The sequence below is a fragment of the Clupea harengus genome, chromosome 20 (assembly GCF_900700415.2).
Source record: "Clupea harengus chromosome 20, Ch_v2.0.2, whole genome shotgun sequence".
Lineage (NCBI taxonomy): Eukaryota > Metazoa > Chordata > Actinopteri > Clupeiformes > Clupeidae > Clupea > Clupea harengus.
In genome coordinates this window covers 7,365,003-7,385,230 of record NC_045171.1, presented here as the reverse complement: position 1 = coordinate 7,385,230, position 20,228 = coordinate 7,365,003, and the positions used below count along the sequence as shown (strand labels likewise).

The following is a 20,228-nucleotide window of genomic DNA, read 5'->3' as shown; positions in this document are numbered from 1 at the left end:
TTTTTGGTAGGAGAGAATACAAATATTTTAGCATTTTTATAAATTAAGAGTTCGCGTTGACAGCGCAAAGATAGTGCTTTTACTTTGAAATGTACCCGGAAGCAATTGTTCAGGCGCGCGCAGTCGCATATCAATCATTGCAAACATTCGACAAGCAAATATGGCTGCGGCAGTTGAGAGTGTCGTGAAAGTGTGAGTTTTTACATTTAATACTTCTACGGTTTGTATGTAATCTTTACACTATATTGAAAAGGTTTGATGTAGTTAGTAGTGGTCGTAAAATACCGTAAATACATTCGGCATATCGAAGAAATCCCCATGAGTAGGTGGCTATCAAGGCTGCTAACTGCGCCTGAGTCCATTGTTGTTGTCTTTGAAAACCACGAATACACTATTAAAATTGTTGAAGAAAAAGAGTGCTTCTTATATGTTTTACGTCACGTGTTGACTCCAGATCACGGAAACCAGTTTACCGTCGTCGTCTGAAATTGAATGGCCCTCTTGCTTGCTAGCGACTTAATGTTTTTTGTTAAAGGACTCTTTTGCCTCCTGTGGTGTTCATGCGTAACACGTAGCTAGTTGTCTGCAGCGATGTTGGAACACAATAGGTAATGTTGACTTACCTTATCTATGAAGTTGTGTGTCTGTTCGCTTTATTTGTTTGTCGTGGACTTTAGGCTCGGTGAACAGTACTACAAAGATGCCATGGAGCAGTGCCACAACTATAATGCCCGCCTCTGTGCGGAGAGGAGCATCCTAATGCCCTTCCTCGACTCCCAGACGGGGGTGGCCCAGAGCAACTGCTACATCTGGATGGAAAAAAGACACAGGAGTCCAGGTTTCTATCTCTCTCTCTTTCCCTGTGTGTGTGTGTGTGTGTGTTACGTATATGTGATTTGAATTGCAGAGCTCGCAGCCTATAGGGGTGAGTGTAAATACTGTTAATTGTATGATAACATGAGACGATTGAAAGGCCTGTCTGGTGATTTGAATCAGTTCATGGCTAATGTGATTGATTTGGTTTTGATTATTGTTAAATAATATTTGTATTACTCATAATGAGGGCATAGTTAATAGCAATCTAAGGTTATTAACTTGTAGATACACGCATTACTCAGTAAATGTGTCTATACAATCTCAAAATACTAAATTAGCTTTTATCTTTTGTATCGTTCAAAATGCCACATTTACATTTTGGTTATTAAATTCTTTTCAGGCACAGCCCCAGGACAGCTGTATACATATCCTGCCCGCCGCTGGAGGAAAAAGAGAAGGGCCCACCCTCCCGAGGACCCTGCTCTGGCGTTCCCGCCTCTGAAAGCAGGTAGGTCAGCCTTGTCTGTCTCTAATGAAGCTCTCCATCCTCTCCAAATGCAGCTGCAGTCGTTTATGACCTCCTCCCACTGTTCCCCCTTGAAACCCCTCAGGAGCACACTGCTGTGCTGTAGTAGAAGGGTGGACTGGGTTACACTGCTGCTCTCGACAGCTCTACAAACGCATGCATTTAAAGATCCACTTCAGGGGTGCAGGGATTCATGTTCAAGTAGCGAGGCAATTATTTCTGTGCCTTTTGGATACCCTCAGGCAGATATGACTTTGTTCTTAAGAATCTGTGGTCAACATCATAAGAACTGTGTGACCGCGCAATTGATTTTACACAAGGACTTAAAATGCCAAAATGCAGTATTAATTTGTGTGTCGATGCTTCTATTAGCCAAATATGAATTCATGTTAGTTTTCACCTCCTATATGTTGCTGAGCCATGCATCTAGAAATGCACTTTAAGGTGCAAGAGTGCACTTGTGAGTATTTGGATAAGGCTTCTGTGTGTGCCTCTTGTGCACACTCAGCATCCATTTCTTACATCGCATCACATTCATTCATGAAGCAGACACTTTTCTCCAAGGCGACCTACAGTACAGTACAGATATACATTTCCATCAGTGTGCGTGTTCCCTGGGTATTGAGCCCATGATCTTGGCCAGTTGAGCCAAAGGAACACTGTGTGAATCCTGAGCGTCCTTGTCTGTGTTTGGCTCCGTGACAGCTGAGCTGGAGTTGGGCCTGAAGAAGGACGTGATGCCCCCTCTGGACGGCAGTAGTCTGGAGGCCTTGCTGAAGGGGGAGCCCCTGGACAAGAGGGGCACCCCCGAGCTCCGGGATACAGAGGAGACAGCCAGCGCGGCCGAGATCACAGCCACGCCAAGCCACACCGTCTCCACACGCATACGGAAGGTACGGAGCTGTACAGAGGTGTGTTTGTAGAGTGTAAAGTATATGTATATATCTATGTGTACCTATATATGAAAATGTGAGTGTATATGTCTGTCTGTTTGTGTATTGTGTGTATATGTATATGAGAGAGAGAGTGTGTTTGTGTGTGTGTGTGTGTGTGTGTGTGTGTGTCATTTAATGTGTATTTGTGTGGACTTGAGTATATTCGTTTACCTACCAAGAGCTGTTTAACTGCCAGATGTTTGCCCAGATTTCCTCCCTGTGATTTCTTCTGTGATTGATTGAGAAGGTTTTCTTCACCTGGTCTTCAACCATCTCCACTTCTTTCTCCACAGAGGATCCTGGAGCCTGATGACTACCTGGATGATCTGGATGATGAGGACTTTGAGGATGAGACTCCCAAGAGAAGGGGCAAAGGGAAGTCCAAGGTAGGTGGAGTACCTGGGGGCATCTCCCAAAACCACTGTTGTATATCATCCATAATGGAGAGAGAGCTGTCAAAATGCTAGCTTATACTAGCTTATGCATGTGAATATACTTCATGAAAGTAAGAGTGACACTCTTTAAGAACAATCAGACCAGAAATATAAATGATAGTTGAGGATTTGACGTGTCCAATAGTTTTAGAATGCGAACACGCGCCATGCTGATGTTTGACGTGGCTTCTCTCCGTTGGTCACTCAGGGCCGTGGCGTTGGAAACGGAAAGAAGAAACAGGAGGCGTCGGCAGCCGCCATGGAGGATCGAGACAAGCCGTACGCCTGTGACAGTGAGTTTTCCCCTGTCCTCTTTCATCGCATTTCTCATGGCTCGGTCAACGGTTGAATGCATTAGAGTGCAAGCCCCTGACCTTTTTTGAGCTGCTGTGCGCTTTGTACTGCAGAAGTAAAGCGGCTTGCTACCCTTCATATGTGAAAAGGTTTTCTTTAGCTTTTCTGTAGTGTCTATGCTAGCGTTATGTATATCTTTCACTGAATGCTGCGTTTCCTGTCCAGTCTGTGGGAAGCGGTACAAGAACCGGCCGGGCCTGAGCTACCACTACACCCACTCTCACCTGGCAGACGAGGAGGGGGAGGACAAGGAGGATGAGATACACACCCCAGTCCCACGCCACGAGACCAAGAGTAAGAGTTTACAGGGATATAGGTTTCGCAAAATATATATACAGTATATATCCTACATACAGTAACATGCTAGCCTGTGGCACTTTTGGTAATGCACTCCATAATATTTGAATGGCCCACTCTAATGATCTTATCAATTTCCAGTTTCCTCGATTGCCATTAGGCTAACTAATATTGCACAAACTTGATTTGGCCACTTTGTTTTGCAAAATGACACCTGTGTTGATGGGTTTTTGCTGGAGGTGTTCAGAGAGAAAATTATCTTTTGCTGAAAAATAACTCTATTCTATGTTCTGTCCGTAGCCCCTAAGAAAGGACCCAATGGATTGGCCCTGCCCAATGATTACTGTGATTTCTGCCTGGGGGATTCCAACATGAACCAGAAGACTGGACAGTCTGAGGAACTGGTGTCATGTTCAGACTGTGGACGCTCTGGTACGTTTGACCTCTGCCTCTGTCTGACTTTTTCTCTCCCTCCCTCTCTCTCTCTCTCTCTCTCTCTCTCTCTCTCTCTCTCTCTGCCTCTGTCTGACTTTCTCTCATTCTTTCTTCTTCTCAATCCGTCTCATTGTCTTTGTCTTCGTTCTCTTTATTTCCCTTTCTCACACACTCTTTCTTCATCCATACATCTGTCAGTCTCTTGTTTTTCACTGACTCTCCTCCTCCAGTTCTCTGTCTGCCTCTTATACTTTGTATCAGTAATCTCTACACATCCCCCCCTCTGTTGGTGCAGTTCCCAGAGACTCTGGCTATGTCAAGGTCAGGCCGTGAATCCTGCCATAAGGTGTCATTCCCAATTCCCATTCATCTCTCTTTTACTGAGCATCGTTCTACTTTTTTCCACTAATGAAAAACACAGCCATGGACGTAGCCAGAAACCCTAAGCCAGATGGAGAAACCTCTACCTCTTAGCCTGGCATATTCCCCTTGTCCCCGTCCTTTGGTAGACCCCTTAAGTCGGTGTCACACCTACTCATGCTTGTGTGTGTGTGTGTGTGTGTGTGATCCCACAGGTCACCCGTCCTGCCTGCAGTTCACACCGGTGATGATGGCCGCGGTGAAGACCTACCGCTGGCAGTGCATCGAGTGCAAGTGCTGTAACGTCTGCGGAACATCTGAAAATGACGTGAGTGATGACTCACACAGCCCCACTTCAACACGCTTAGTCTGTCCGACCGTTGACTTGTTGAATAGCATAAGGACACCTATGATGGCATAATGTTCGGGTCCAAACCTCTCCCTTTAAATATAAGCATGTGTTAAAAGTTAGTCATTTACTAGGAGTCCAGTAGAATGAAAACCATAACACATGAATATCTCTTTCTGGCCTGCGTTCTGTTTCTGATTCCCTCCGTGTCATTTCAGGACCAGCTCCTGTTCTGTGATGACTGTGACAGAGGATACCATATGTACTGCCTCTCCCCTCCCATGGCTGACCCGCCTGAAGGTACGGCCAAACTCCAGCCCTGCGTCAGCTACCTAGAAACTCCACTTCATCTTAGCACTTTCATTGCACAAACTGCAACCTTTAGGAGCGGTTGGTAATCAGCTGGAAAATAGCCCAGGCTTGTAAGAGTTAATGATGCAATGTCTGTGTGTGTGTGTGTGTGTGTGTGTGTGTGTGTGTGTGTGTGTGTGTGTGTGTGTGTGTGTGTGTGTTACAGGAAGCTGGAGCTGTCACCTATGTCTGGACCTGCTCAAGGACAAGGCCTCCATCTATCAGCAGCCTCAGAGTGCTCAGATGGACGACTAAACCTCTCATCCCCACGCCCACGGCAGAGACCAAGAGAGCACATTGCTTCTACTGCACACCCACTCTCTGCTTTCTTTCTCTCTCAGACACACACACATACTCAAACACACATGGACAGACACACACACACACACACACACGCATACTCATACACACATGGACAGACACACACACACACGCATACTCATACACACATGGACAGACGCACACACACAAAGACACACATTTTTACATATATTCACACACATTTTTACAAAAACACACTCACCTACGTGCACAAGCTCACACAGCACAGGACAGATTCTTGCCATGTCTGCAGAGACTTGCCACACCATCTTACTTTGCCTGTCCTCTCCATTCCAGCATGCGACTTCACTTTCCACTCTATAGATGGTCCATTTTCCTGCATGCCAGTCATCGCTGAGACACTAACCAGGGATTGGCTGTTCTTTTCTTTTTTCACTGCCTTCCTTCCTCTTTTCTTCAGCATCTATGTTACACCTGAGGCGGTTGCCTGAATTGGAGACGGTTGATGTTTTTATGTATTGCCAAATTTATGTGTCTTATGCAGGCTAAAAACAACAAAAAAGGAAGAAAAATGTAAAGGCCAAAATGATTTGGATAGCTTGTGGTGGTGCTCTGTAGTGCTGTGTCTCGGATATATACATCTGTTGTAATGGTAAGTTAATTGTTTGATGTAAAATGCTTTTTTTTTTATTAATAATCACAGTAGTACTTCCTGCACCTGCAGGGTATTCTGGTGCCAAGGTCCTGAAGATCACAAAAAGAATGAATCACTCCATGTCCTAACTATGTTGGGAATGTACAGTCATAGTTTTTAAAATACTCACAACTACAAAAGATAGTTCTAGGTTTGGGGTCCAGCTCAATAGCATGCGAGTTGTGTTTTGATACACTTGCACGGCCCTCTTCACTACACATGTCTGTGGAGGGCGGGTGTCTTTTAGTGTGATTTTGTATATGAAAGATGACGTCGATAGCCAACTGATTATGCCTAAATATAGCAAGTTCCGTATAACATTTTCTATTTGTCTCATTTTTATTTTTAGTGTTTTCGGTGGTATATCATATTTTTGTATTTGTTCATTAAAGTAAATGAATGTGTTTTTTTGTTTGTTTTTTACTTTGTATTATCTTTTCCTCCTATTAAAGTATTCATGGGACTGAAAAATATGCCTAATTTTTTTATCACATTTTGCAAAAGGAAAAACATACAGGATGTTCACAAAATAATTGAATAAAAAGAAGTTTTTAAAGCTCTTGGATTACAGCTGTCAAAAAAAGTTGTAGAATCTGTGACATCATTGTATACAGCCACCTTATACTTAAAATGAACGTCTGTGCATATACATTCACATAATGTTCTGCAATATTGAATCATTTTATATGGAGTGCTGACAGTCTTTGCACTTTAGAAGTACTTTAGTTTGTCACAGCGGAAGGATCAGCTTCTCACAGTATACCGGGATGATGCTCGGCTTCAGCTGCTGATAATCCTCAAGTATTCAGTGCACAAAAATACTCCTGTGAGTCATATGGCAAGACGGTTGTCGGGTTTTGATAAGAAAACGGTGAGGAAAAATACAACATTGTGCAACATTGATCTCAAAGAAATACCCACATGTCTACTACTGGTCCTGTGTTGCTGTAAAGTCATCACGTCATGATAGTGGTACATACAAAGGCGTCTTGCTTTGTGTCGTCTTGCACCGCGGGCTGTTCAAACGGTGACGTCCATCAGCGTCCACAAAGGAGTGAAATGAGAAGAGAGGGGTGTGTGCAATCCATCCTCAGCATCTGTGACATTCCCCTCACCCTACCCCTGGCCTCACCCACCTCTTCTTCCTCCTCCTGTTGCCGCTCCACTTGCACAGCAGCAGCTCCTTGAAGGTGACGCGGAAGTGTTGGTTGCAGAGGGCGTAGCAGATGGGGTTGACCGTGCTGTTCACGTAGCACAGCCAGTATCCCAGCTGCCACAGCTGCTCGGGCACGCAGCTCTCGCAGAAGGTGGACACCAGCACCATGATGTTGTACGGCGTCCACGTGACGATGAACGCCAGCAGGATGGCGCTGAGGGTGCGCGCCGCCTTCCGCTCCCGGATCAGCGAGGAGCCGCCGCGCAGCTTCTGTAAGGTTTTCGACGCGCTGCACGTCGTCGCCGCCGCCAGGAGGGAGATCGAGTAGGGGCGGACGGACGATTGGTTGCCGCGCCCGCGGACGGTGGGAGGATGTTCAGGTGTTGTGAGACCCTCCCTCCCATCACCCACCTGGACCAGGGGCATCTGCACGCTTCTATTGAAGTCCTCATCATTGCGGTCACCACTGATGCTGTCCAGGCTGCTGTTGCTGTCATGGGTGCAGCTGCTCTGCTTTTGGGAGGTGGAGGACCCCGCGTCCCTCACTTGCCCGCTCCTCTCGCCCTTGAGACAGTGTAGGAATGTGATCCAGCAGCCGGTCACCTCTCCTCTGCTTAACCCACCTACCTCTGCCTGGGTGGGGCTCTGGGCGTGGGCCTCTCCAGAACTGCTGGCAGTGCTACTGCTGGACTGGGAGAACTGCTGCACTGAGGCCTGTGGCAGAAGACACGCAGGGGAATCATTTTAGAGGAGCACCATGCAGCGAGGGCATAGCTACTGGCCCTGACAGATGGGGTCACAAAAATTGTAAAATAAGTTTTGTTGTATTTGTCAACTGTAAGGTGTTACAAATGTTATAAGTGTCTATAAGCCAGGTCCCAGGTCTTACAAAATTGCGTTTATATTGCGGAAAATTCAATACAGAATAAGCTTTTATTATTTCCAAATCTGGAAATGTGATGCAAGAGATGTGAAAGTAGTTGAAATCACAGTATGTGAAGAAAATCCTTTACACAAGGACAAAAATCCTTATGATTTATAGGTTAAATGCAGGGTACCTGTGATGTGACAACCAGGGCTGTGGTCACTGTGCCAGTCAGGCCGGCGAGCTGCTTTGAGCGACGCTCGGTCTCACGGTAGACCCTCCAGTACAGCACCGCCATGATGGTGACCGGCAGATAGAACGCCGCAATGGCTGTGACAAACGTCATCGCCGGCACATGAAAGAACTGAACTGAGCAGTCACCTTCTGGAACCTTCCTTTCACCCACAATGTCCTCCCAGAACAAGATGGGGGGTGCCCAGATCATCAGAGACACCCCCCACGCCAAGGAAATCATGATGGCCGCCCTCTTTGGGGTCCTTTTGGCTCTGTAGGTCAGAGGTCGTGTGACGGACAGGTAACGGTCGAAGCTGATGGCGAGCAGGTTCATTACAGAGGCATTGCTGGCCACGTAGTCGACAGCCAACCAGAGGTCACAGGCTAGGTTGCCCAGGGCCCATCGGCCAATCAGGATGTAGGTTGTGTAGAGGTTCATGGACACTGCGCCCAGGATGAGGTCAGCCACAGCTAAGCTCAACAGGAAGTAGTTGCTGACTGTCCGAAGGCGGGAGTTGATACGGAAGGAGATTATGACCAGAAGGTTGCCGATGATGGTGACAGCAGACAAGGGTCCAGTTATGAGGAGGATCAGAACCATCTCCCAGGTGAAGGCTTTTGCAACTGGTGCACCAGTTGCATTGGAGTGGTTGGAGAGGTACTGAGGGGGATGGGTGGAGATGTTCATGGGGAAGGACTCAAAGGAGAGAGAGGATACTGATGGACAAGGCTGGTCTAACAGACTCATGTTGCCAGTGGAGATGGGTTTCCATCACTGCATGTTGTTACTCTTTGGTGTGGCATCTTCAGGTCCTCTCTTCATAGTTGAGGAAGACTGTGAGGAGAGGAAGAAGAATAATAAACCTTTGCTGTCTATGCAGCCTCTTTGTCCACTTTCAGTTACAGTTAGCATATAGTTATTAATCTGTACTCAGTATGTTGTAGGCATTTCATGACTGAATGTGAACAGCATCAGTGAATAATTTTGTCAGGTTTTATTGGCACACATGACACACTGGAACACACACGTGAATATATGGAGGCGACACAGGACACACACACACACACACACACACACACACACACACACACACACACACACAGGCCTGAGGTCGCGGTGAATTTATCTTCTGCTTTTTCCCATCCTGGACTGTCCTTCCTCCAGGACCCCCCAGGAGCAGTGGGCAGCTTGTAAGCGACCGGGGACCAAGTCAAGTGAACTGTCCATCTTTGGTCAGGGATGGACATGTGTTCTGTTCTTTTGTGATTGCCGTAGACAAGCGCTTGAGAGGTTGCTACCAGTGGTAACACTTTGCATTAAAACGCCATACGAGTGACATAACCATGTCATAACCATGTCACAGCAAATTAGGTTTGTTAGTCATGTCAGTTAGTGGCAAAAAATCATAATGTCATGCAGTCTTTATGAAGTTATGAATGTTACATTATTACTTTATTATATGTTGCCATAGCATCATACAATGCAAAAGGTGCTGAGTAAATGGCATCTGACATAACACGTTTATTACATGTTTGTTATATGCTGGAGGGTTTTGGTAAAGTGTATCAATTTGCATACAGTATTGAGAAGAGATGTGTTGCATCATCTCTAATGTACTGAAGTACTGAGAGGAAACGGTTTTATACAGATGGTCAAGTGGTCAATAGAGCAGAGCAATTTGAAGTCAGTAAAGTGAACGAAAAACTAAAGGACTGCGTAAGATCTCCAGCGCTCCCTGATATAGTCTCCAATCAGAAGAAAGTTAGACTTTGAGATACAAAAAAAAGTGCTAACTGTTTGTAATAATGTATTATATCATATCCCGGCTCAGAGAATTATTTTTCGGTGTTAATATATCTTCATCCGATCAGTGAAATTTGTATCAGGAACCGTCCAAGGAACTGTCCAAATGTATTTTTCTTCAGCCTAAACTAGAAGCATAAAGTGGTGCTCCGTGGAACATCTGACAAGCGAAATTCATCATTTTATTCAGTGAGCTCCAAATGTCCCCAATAAATCTCCCCCATGATGACCTACATTATGAATGATGTATGCCAATGTTTGCTCAAACTTGCTATTATGAACTTATAACAGCTGACATGCAGTGCAAACTGACTATAAAACCAAAGTCAATATCATGTTGTTTATATCCCAGTTCTGTATGTAGTTTTGTTTGCCTCTGCTGTAGCAACCGCAAGCAGGGGGGGGGGGTCACTGCTTGTCATCCTAGAGCATTGTGTTCTTTTGCATAACCTTGCAGCCTAACCGTACGTTTTCTGAACAAGAACACGCTGCAACAGGAAGTCACTGGAAGAAAAATGACGTGACGTCTCTACCGTCTTGCAACCAGTCTTACAATATTTTTCAACAATTTGGGACATGTGATCGATCGGTGTAAACGCTTTGCAAAAATGTGTGGCTCACAGGACTCCTAATAGTCTGCAATGTGCAGCCACTCTCTAACTGTCTGTCTATCTAACTGTCTATCTGATTGGCTGGCAGTGAAAGTAAAGTTACAGCCAACTGCATAAACAGTCTCAAGAATGGGGGGGGGGGGGGGGGGGGGGGGGGGTGTATAGTAGCCCAGCATAAAAAAGCACACAGCCGATTCCAGCGTGCAGAACCACATAAGCCTCCTCAAACAGACATGGCAAAGAGGTCCACGGATGTAGATCCTCTTCTGAGACACAGTGACTAAGCCCTGAGGAGGGACAATGGCGTCACCAAGTCAGAGAGACCTTTCAAAGGAAAAATAGAGCGCCACTCGAGAGCTCCACCTTTCTTGGCAAACTGGGAGAAGAATATGGAGGTCAACTTCAAAGCAGGAAAGAGTGAAACAGTAGAGTACAGTGCATGAGACTGGATTAGCCTGTATATGTACTCTTTCTCCCATGATCTGTCCATCAATATGACAAATGTTTTGGTTTGTTTACCATGAATTTTCTTAGCGTGGCTAATTTGTTTAAGGAGTTTTTGATTTGGTCTTGTGTTCTTAACTATGGTTGTGATCTGGCATCTGAAGAACTCATGTTTCAATTAGCAATGTTTTATTGCAGTCCCATTCAGAACCATGGTTCCTAGCAACATTAACTAATATAAGACAGACTCCATGGAGTCTGTCCCCCCACATCCCATAAGAATTTCAGAGCCAGAGTAACATTTGGAAGACGTTTCAAGTTGTAACCTTGACTGTGCTGAAATAATCACTTGTACTCAGAAAAGCATTCCCAAATATGGTAACGGTATCCCTTTCCCCGTCATGGGAGTTGTGAGGTTTAGATTGAGTATGTCTGAAATAATTGTCTGGGTGTCTGGAGACAGCAAATATTTTTTTCATCAGCTGATGAATAGAATGAGACCAGACTGATACATCTCAAAAGACATGCAGAATTAAAAGGTTAGCTGTGTCATGGTAAACCAGCTTTATTTCTCTGTTTTATTAAAACCAATAGGTTTCATATATTGAACCTATAGACAAGGAAAATAAAAAAAAAATATGAATAAAACAGGAATTTAGGCATGAATTTTGATCATGTAATTTGCTCCTGTTGGGGCATCAGAACAACTTTAACATAGAGGTCAAGAAAAACCACCATGTTAAAATAACACTGAAGTAAAAGCCAATTAATTTTTTTAACTTTAACTTTATTTCAACAACTTTTCTGAGACAAAATATTCTCAAGAAACTATAAAGCAACTTGAAACCCTTCTCTTGGACCACTTTTCAAATATACGTATGTCATAGAACTATATATACATTTGTCACAACGCGTATAGCATACATTGCAGTAGCGCTACGGTCAGTCCTATATACTCTCCAGTACAGGACAGTACAGAAACATTATATTTCGATTATTGGTAAGTGTGAAATACTGACCTGCCACGAAAGTTGTGTGTGGCATGCCTCCCGCGTGTGAAGATTCAGTCTGATGATCAACTGGAGTTCACATAAGCATTAATCCATTCAAAGGAAATCATTAGGTTGGTGTTATCTAGTACTGAGGAAGCACACCGCTCCCTTTCACCTTCTCAAGTGTCTTTATGCCCGCTTAAGTTGTGATTTTTTTCCCCTCCGGTGACCGAGGTGCGGTTTGTTTTTCGGCTTACGTGAGGTTTGCAGGTGTGCCAAAACTCGTGTGAGCTACGTTCGCATGTTTGTGCTTATCAGAAGAGAAACCTCCAAGGAGACGCAAACTCTGACAGAGGCAAAAAGTCAATAGGGATAGGTTGCAACACTTTGTAGCGTACCTCTGCGTACCTCTGTTATTATTATTGGTCTATTCCGCGGTATAACTCACTCATTTGATTCACTTGTTAGTGATATTAGTCACTAATTTGTTTTCAATATTTCTCATAGTTTCATAATTTCTTATAATTTCACATTTCTCCTAATTTGTCACATAGCTCCATAATTATAATAGCTGGACAGTCCATTTTAACAGGCCCTTATCAATGGCCTTTATCCACACACCAGGTGATGGCAGTTTTATTATCATATATTGCTTTATTGTATTGTCTTAGTTTAACAGGCCACCACTGCTTGTAGGTACTAATAATATTACTATCACACCTGCTGTGAAAATGTTCTCATATCCTGTGCACAATGTGTACAGACTATACAGCATGTCCCTGGTTGCAAGGACTAGTAAAATCATTCCATGAAAAGGTTGCTAGCTCTGTGTTTATTCAGTAGCTGATTGTCCCTCACAATGAACTTTTTACCCCCCTTAAAGAGGGCATCCAGTGGCTCCAGAGAAAAAAGACTCTCTCTCTCTCTCTTTTTCTCTCTCTCTCTCTCTTTCTCTCTCCCTTTTTCACACACACACACGCACACACACACACAGGAGAGAGAAAGATAATGTAGACCAGGGTTTTCTATACGCATTCCAAGCTTCAATCTTCAATTTCTTCACACTTTAAATGTACAGTTTAAAACAGAGATCAGAAGTAATTTTACAGAACTTAGTTTTATGAAGATGAAAGGACAGTTTCCTTCTGGTTGAACCATTTCTTCTATCAGTGACTTTACTTTTGAAGTCATAGGCTCTTCTTTTGTGTTCTATCTAGATGATGAAGAGCAGGAAGAGGCAGAGTATTTGGCTACACCAAGTCTGTCGAGGAAAAGGAAGTTCTTTGTCACCATTTGCGTCCGATTTGCAAGAGATGCAGCCTCATGCAGCAGGGAGACATGAACTAATAAATTATGTGGCACAGTGACATGTTAGCCTGTACTCATATTAAGACTGATGGGAAAACTTGTGTCCTGTAGATCTGACCTATCAAACCTATAGATCAAACAGACACCAAACAACCTCTGAAACTGGTGGTGCTGAAATGCTCTCTCTCTGTCTCTCTCTCTCTCTCTCTCTGTATACGTGTGTGTGTGTGTGTGTGTGTGTGTGTGTGTGTGTGTGTGTGTGTGTGTGTGTGTGTGTGTGTGTGTGTGTGTGTGTGTGTGTTTGTGTGTGTGTGTATGTTTAAATAGGTCAACAGAAACAAAAATGTGAGTGCAGAAACTCCCTTTATAAAAGAGGTCACCTGCGCTGAATACCAGCAGAGGGCGCTTAGGAGACATGCAATACCCCAGTCCACCTCTGATTGAGTCGATGTTTGACATTATCGCAAAATCAACTCACAAAGATTGATACACCGTCTATTTTGATTGGTTTTGAAAATAGGATAAAAAAATGTGAGTCTTCACATGCCTTGTCTTGCCTTGCTTGTACAGTCAGATAAATATGGACCAAAAGAAAACACGTTCTGCGTTTGGTGGTTGTCGTAGGCTCTCCTCTCGACTTGCCGTAGTCAGTCGTTCACAATGGCGGCCACCACAGATGTCCACGTAAGAGTATGTGAACAAGAAATAATCAAATATGATTTGGAAATTAAAGCGATTATTCAGGTAAGACACCATATTAAGCTAGTATATGCCGCATTTCTTATTACAACAACCCTTTGTTCTTGACTTTGAGGAGACAAGGGGCTTAGTTTTGCCCAGGAATAGGCTTGCCAATTGGTTGCATTAAAAGTCTAATTTCATAGGCTAATATAGAGTGAAAGTTTTCAATAACATGATTTTACAATCATGCTCATACCAAGGAAATAGGGATATAAACAGGGGGCGTTTAAAATATCCTGCTTTTCCTAGGCGACTCATTTTGGTATTTAGCGTGCACCTTTAACCAGCTTATAGATGATTGGAGTGTTAAAGTAACTATGCAACAATTTGACACTTTTTGAGGTATGGTTTTATAGGCGACTAGTTTTGGTACCATCCTCAAATTAATTTTGATAGCATATGGTAATGTGAAGGACAGATAAACACCTGTGTCTTCCCCACTAGCCATCCAGGATATGCCCTATGTAGTTATGTGTAGCGGGCTGGAACACCCTGCAAAAATGGAACAAAAGCTTTCACAGCATGACATTGCCAGCTATACTGCCGAAAGACACCAGTTAGTGTGTTGGCAAGATTATATCTGTATCAACTGGGTTGGTACTGTTTGCAAGGTTTTTGCATGCATTTTAGGTAGTTAGCTTGCTAGTTTTGGAACAGAACTCCTTATGGGTGCTTTAACGTGACGTGATGTAAAAGCGTTTGGCAGGTAAGTCAGGCCTACAACAGGGAGATATTTGCATTTTGGTAGAATATGCTATACCTTTTGAATACCAATTTTATGTTATGTAGCGTTTTATTCCCCATGGTTTGTGACGGCCTGCTAATTCACGCGCGTCCCTATTATCTTAGATTTTAGTCAATAAGAATGATTTCAGTGAAGTGCTCTAGCGTTTTAACTTGCCCGACCCAGCAGCTCTATACAGTAGCACGACACATAGAATCGACATGAAGCATTCAACATATCGACTTTGTTTGCGTGTCAGCGTACTGTTGCAGGGCGAATCAGTCGTCATTTGGATATGGATTTCTCCTGTACTCTTCCTGAATCCGTTATGCCCATCTGTGTTCTTGTGCTAACAGTTGTAATGATTCTCTGTGCTAGGATGTTGCTGAATGCAATGGCCCTCAGAGTACTCTAACCGAGCTCAACTACAAAGTGAAGGAGAAATTCAGCTTCCTCCGCCAGCGGATACAGGTCAGATGGAGCTTACATTGGATCCTTATTAACAGTCGTTGTTTTTGGAGAACGTCTACATGGCCTGATATCCATTCAATGCATCCACTCTGGTTCTGTTTTTCTAAAGGATCTGGAACAAATGGGCAAAGAACAGGACAGAGATTCGGACAGGCACTCCATGCTGAAGCAAGTTGAAGGACATCGCAAGCAGATGCTCAGGTTAGTTTTTCTTGGGCTTTGTAAATCCATTCATGGATCAGTGACATGTCCGTTCTATATGTTTATTTTCCTCTTTACACGATGCCTATTGTTTCCAGTGTGCCTCATTCATAAAAAATTCACACAATTCTTCTGACTTTTTGTGTACCTCATATAACCTCTGCACAGAATTCAGAAGTGAAAAAACTGAAAACATTAAGCATATGTGCTATATTTACTGCAAGTAGTTTGTTGGTTGATTTTTTTTCTTTCTAATAGATCTAATTTGAAATGAGTTTTTAGAATGTTTTATTGAATGATAAGCATTGATTATATGCATTAATAATATCCTCAGCAATTCAGCCACAATCACATAGCAGTCCCTGTATCAGCAGTTCTCCATGTCTCGTCAGTTATCTGGTATGACAGGTGGCTCCCTTTCTGGTAAAACCAACTCATGTTAGATGGTGCTCTACAACAATGTAATGTCAGTGTGTGTGTGTGTGTTTGTAGTAATCAGACAGCATGGAGAAAGGCTAACCTGGCCAGCAAGATGTCCATTGACAGTCTGGAGAAGGAGGAGCTGCTCCATGGTGGAGATACCTCACTAAGACAGAGGTGAGTTTCAGACGCAACATGGTGGAGATACCTCACTAAGACAGAGGTGAGTTTCAGACGCAACATGGTGGAGATACCTCACTAAGACAGAGGTGAGTTTCAGACGCATCATAAATCACTATCAACATCTACAGCAAAACACAAGCTCATTAATGGATCACAGACAACAGTACATATTACTGGCCATATGAAACTCAAGTTTCAATGCACCATCTTGATCATTGATATAGATTGTCTGTAAAATTATCTAATAATAATCTCATGGCTGTGCTTAATGTTCACGAGTACATGGAAATAGGTTTACATTTTTATAAAACTATTTATTTGCACACCTTTATTAAGCACTGGGTCTGTAAATAGTTGATCTACTGTTTCTCTCTTTCACATCAGAAAAATTAAATCACTTTTACTCAACTCCTCTATGAAAAAGAACTGGGTGAAACAAAACAATGTCTTTGCTAACGACCTCATGTCTGTACTTAATGTAAACATGAATAGAGGTTTACATTGTGTTTATGAAGCACCAAGCGTATGTAGAGTTGATCCGATCCCTCTCCGCCGCATCAGGAAAATGACCAAAGAGAGTATGGCCCAGACGTCCAGTGACATCACCGAGAGCCTGATGAGCATCAGCCGCATGATGTCACAGCAGGTGAACCAGAGCGAGGAAACCATAACCACTCTGGGTGAGTACCACTGCCACCGTCACACACACACACACACACACACACACACACACACACACACACACACACTGCCTGACGCACACAAAAACAACGCACACTCACACACACAGCCTGACACAACCAAAAACAACGCACACACACAAATACTGCCTGACGCACACAAAAATATATACTTTTAGCCACTATCTGTCTCTCTAAAAAATACTGCACCAGAAGAATTCCCCTAGTAATTGAAGGTGAAGTTGTTTTGATGTGGTGTTTATATAACAAGGTTAACATATAACCACAAGCCATTCACACCACTTGGACCTTTTAAAAGTGCTCAATTAAAAAATAAACAGTTGATATTTAGAAAGGACAAAACCTTTTCATTCTGAAGGCAAGTGCTCATTGGCTAGAGGTCATGTGACCTAACCTGTAAAATGACATGAGTGGCCTGTTCAAAAGACCCCCCAGTCACCTTGGTTGGTGTGGGCTGTAGTTTGGTCATGTTTTTTAATGTGTATCGACCGTAAACCACATCAACATCTGATACCTTTTCTGATGAAGCATTGATTATCCTACCCCTAAGACTTTTATTCATAGCTTTGTTGGCAGAGGAAGTGCTTAAGAAGGGACATTTGCGTCGCGTTATTCACCTACCAATCTTTCTGGATATCAAGCGAGAGAAGGCTTGGGAAGAAAAGCCCCTATCGGGACTACCAAGCTGACTGTGGTTCTCTCTGGTCTGAGCAAGGTCGAATAGTCAAACTACAGTACCAGTCAAAAGTTTGGAAACACCTTTATTGTGTTTTCTTTACTTTTATTATTTTTTACATTGTAGATTAATACTGAAGACATTTAAACCACGAAAGAACTCATATGGAATGATGTACTGAACAAAAAAAGTGTTATCTACATCCAGAAAATAAAAAAAGTAAAGAAAAATCTTTTCAAAAAATGAGAAGGTGTGTCCAAACTTTTGACTGTATGTGGAATTCATATCAGTCACACAGACCCAAGATGCATGGCTCCATACAGTACTGCTGTGCTCAAAACAAGCAAACAAACAAACACATATATGTGCATTTGAACACGTAAAAATGTAACACATAAACCCATAAACGCAAATGTACACATTTGGAGCACCGTGGCGACTGATTGCTTTCACCCTCCTTCAGCCACGTCCTCCAGAACGGTGCTGGAGACCAACGAGGAGTTCAAGGCCATGACCGGGACCATTCAGCTGGGCCGCAAGCTCATCACCAAGTACAACCGGCGCGAGCTCACCGACAAGCTGCTCATCTTCCTGGCAATCGCGCTCTTTCTGGCCACGGTGTTGTACATTCTGAAAAAAAGACTCTTCCCTTTCCTGTGAGCAGTATGCCTTTCCAAAAGACACTAAAACACACACGCGCATACGCACACACACACACACACACACTCACAAGACAAAACAAAAGAACCTCTAATCCGACTGATTTTTAAACTGTAATCATGTGGACGCAACAACCGCACTTTACCGTTTAGTCCCTCTTCTCTCTCTGATTTCCTTTTGATGTGTTTTGACTGTGATGCATACTTCAGTGACCTGCTAACTACAACAAGCCCCGCGGAATCCATCAAGAACTGACCTCATGTAACTCTGAATCTCCTCCTCCGCCATACTCCTGCACAGTCTTATCTGCCGATTAAGTAATCATACACCAGTATTGTTTACTTTTTGCTCCCTCTTTTCTTTCACATTTCAACAGCTTTTCTATTCATTCAAACTATTAGTTATCCTTATCCTAGCAAAACGTTGTAAATGTTGAATAATACAAAAGCAAGTAAGATTGATTAACAACATAAAAACTAGCAAAAAATTGCTATTCAGCTGCAGTGACATCATACAGTGTTGTAAAAGCAGTCTTGTCTGTATTTAAATGCGGTTGGGACTACACAAAAACCGACTGAAGATTCTTTTTTTTTTCATGTTTAATTACTTATCTGGCTTAAATTATTATGTTTGTCACTCTACTGGATGTCAGTGTGGTGTATCGATTGTTTGTGCATAGATTTAGAAATGAGTGTTGGGATAATGGCTACACCAAGTTTCTTTGCTCTCTGCATTCAAGCTATTGAAACCCTTATGGTGACACAAGCACTGTGTACAGCTTCAGAGAAAAACCTAACGCCTCTGAACCTTATCCTCAGATGGGAATCATTTAAGGCTCTTCCTAGAATTCTCTGGGGATGAGCTAAAGGTTCCCAAAAGGTTGCCTACAGTCCATTTATTTTCTTTAGTGTGTAGGTGGACTTCTGGGTCATAAACATCCCAAACACCACCATGGCATTATAACCCAGGACTGTGCCACGCCAGGTCAAGAGCAGGTCCTTGTCCAGCGTCGGCCTGTATTCGAGACTGTATTTGGCACAGCTGTGGGTTTCTTTAGTCGTTGAAAAGGAAAACTGGAGTCAAACTTAAGATCATTATGGCAGCAGTTGTGCTTGACTTTTGCCTTGACTTGGCAGGATGAAATGGTGTAATCATGAGCGAGAAAAAAAATCTCCGAATGTGGCTGTCCATTCACCAAATAAAACCCCCATCCTGTGTCTCACATTATTCTTCTTTGTGCTTTAAAGGGCGGTAGTAGTTTTTTTTATTTTTTTTTATAACTGTTCTCACCTAGTATGGTGTCATGGTTATTTGAGGCGGTGAGCGTTTAAGTCAGCTTTGTTAGCCTCTCCTGGCGTACGCTGCACATTCTGTCTGCTGTCACAATAACACCTACTGTCTGACAGGCGCGTTTGTTGAGTTAAACTCCGCTGCCTGTGATTCTGCATGGCATTAACTTGGCAGAGCCCTCCGTCCGGACAGGCCCCTCCAGCAAAGCCGCCTGTGCCATTGACCGGGGAGAAACCCAGTATCAGGGAGGGGGCGGGGGGTGGGGGGGAGAGAAAAGCTCCGAAAAGCCAGAGCGCCTATCACACAGCCTGGGTGATAGAGCACCATGCGTCCCTGTCTTTCCTCCGATAAGACCCGGAAAAGCAGATTATTCCACCCCTCCACCCACCCCATCTCCCTCTCTCCCTCTCTCTCTCGCTCTCTCTCCCTGCACCCGAGCCCCTGGCTTTCTTTCCACCGGCGGCAGAGGACGAGGGAAGCTGGTTATTTTGGGAGCAGCGTTGCCGCGCTATCTGACTTGTTCTTTTCAGCACCTTGAGGGAAAAAGGAGGCAGGCCAGCGTCGGAGCTCTTGTGACCTTTCTCTCAACCCCTACGATCGCCCCGGCGTTTCGACTTGAATACTGTTGCCCATCGCTGGGCCTGGAGCGGCCATTGTCTCCCCCATTGAGGCCCTGCTTGTTAGGCCTCAGCGCCTGGACCACCTTCAGCACTAGGGCACTATTAAGCCGAAACAGGATGTTTACGGTTGTGTGTGGAAAGACTAAAGAGATGTCCAAGCCCCATCTCCTTCTCAGTTAAAGTGGCAGCAATTGTGTTCTGCCACGACATGTTCAAGAACTCTTAGCCGGCACACACACACAACCTGTGTTCAGCAAATTGGCCATTGTTCAGTTGTACACCATGTAGCCCAGT

General features: G+C 43.8%; 3 protein-coding genes across 4 annotated transcripts; 2 read left to right on the top strand and 1 right to left on the bottom strand.

Moving 5' to 3' along the window:
• The first annotated feature begins 136 nt into the window (after positions 1–136).
• LOC105904026 (zinc finger protein ubi-d4-like) lies at positions 137–5,253 on the top strand. Of its 2 annotated transcripts, none has more exons than XM_031587447.2 (10): positions 137–838; positions 1,217–1,324; positions 2,048–2,253; positions 2,571–2,663; positions 2,920–3,004; positions 3,231–3,359; positions 3,663–3,794; positions 4,373–4,485; positions 4,725–4,806; positions 5,024–5,253. In XM_031587447.2, the coding sequence occupies exons 1-10, from the start codon at positions 631–633 to the stop codon at positions 5,110–5,112; spliced, it is 1,245 nt and encodes a 414-aa protein (XP_031443307.1). In that variant the 5' UTR covers positions 137–630; the 3' UTR covers positions 5,113–5,253. The 2 variants fall into 2 exon arrangements, with proteins under 2 accessions (XP_031443307.1, XP_031443308.1); XM_031587448.2 differs by having other exon boundaries at positions 138–838; positions 2,048–2,235.
• A 922-nt stretch (positions 5,254–6,175) lies between these two features.
• On the bottom strand, positions 6,176–12,251 carry LOC105902818 (muscarinic acetylcholine receptor M1). Its single transcript, XM_031587446.2, has 3 exons — positions 11,967–12,251; positions 8,048–8,923; positions 6,176–7,703 (listed from the first exon to the last, which is right to left on the bottom strand). The coding sequence occupies exons 2-3, from the start codon at positions 8,774–8,776 to the stop codon at positions 6,945–6,947; spliced, it is 1,488 nt and encodes a 495-aa protein (XP_031443306.2). The 5' UTR covers positions 8,777–8,923; positions 11,967–12,251; the 3' UTR covers positions 6,176–6,944.
• A 1,595-nt stretch (positions 12,252–13,846) lies between these two features.
• bnip1a (BCL2 interacting protein 1a) lies at positions 13,847–19,246 on the top strand. Its single transcript, XM_012831872.3, has 6 exons — positions 13,847–13,991; positions 15,091–15,183; positions 15,293–15,384; positions 15,877–15,981; positions 16,549–16,667; positions 17,828–19,246. The coding sequence occupies exons 1-6, from the start codon at positions 13,908–13,910 to the stop codon at positions 18,022–18,024; spliced, it is 690 nt and encodes a 229-aa protein (XP_012687326.1). The 5' UTR covers positions 13,847–13,907; the 3' UTR covers positions 18,025–19,246.
• Positions 19,247–20,228: the final 982 nt, after the last annotated feature.

Coding starts and splice junctions, on each gene's coding strand:
- LOC105904026 (XM_031587447.2), top strand. CDS start 631: ATGAAGTTGTGTGTCTGTTCGCTTTATTTGTTTGTCGTGGACTTTAGG. Junction 3,795..4,372: donor TTCAGACTGTGGACGCTCTG/GTACGTTTGACC, acceptor GTGATCCCACAG/GTCACCCGTCCTGCCTGCAG. Junction 4,807..5,023: donor CATGGCTGACCCGCCTGAAG/GTACGGCCAAAC, acceptor TGTGTGTTACAG/GAAGCTGGAGCTGTCACCTA.
- LOC105902818 (XM_031587446.2), bottom strand. CDS start 8,776: ATGAACATCTCCACCCATCCCCCTCAGTACCTCTCCAACCACTCCAAT. Junction 7,704..8,047: donor CCCTGGTTGTCACATCACAG/GTACCCTGCATT, acceptor CTTCTGCCACAG/GCCTCAGTGCAGCAGTTCTC.
- bnip1a (XM_012831872.3), top strand. CDS start 13,908: ATGGCGGCCACCACAGATGTCCACGTAAGAGTATGTGAACAAGAAATA. Junction 15,184..15,292: donor TCCTCCGCCAGCGGATACAG/GTCAGATGGAGC, acceptor GTTTTTCTAAAG/GATCTGGAACAAATGGGCAA. Junction 15,982..16,548: donor GATACCTCACTAAGACAGAG/GTGAGTTTCAGA, acceptor CCGCCGCATCAG/GAAAATGACCAAAGAGAGTA.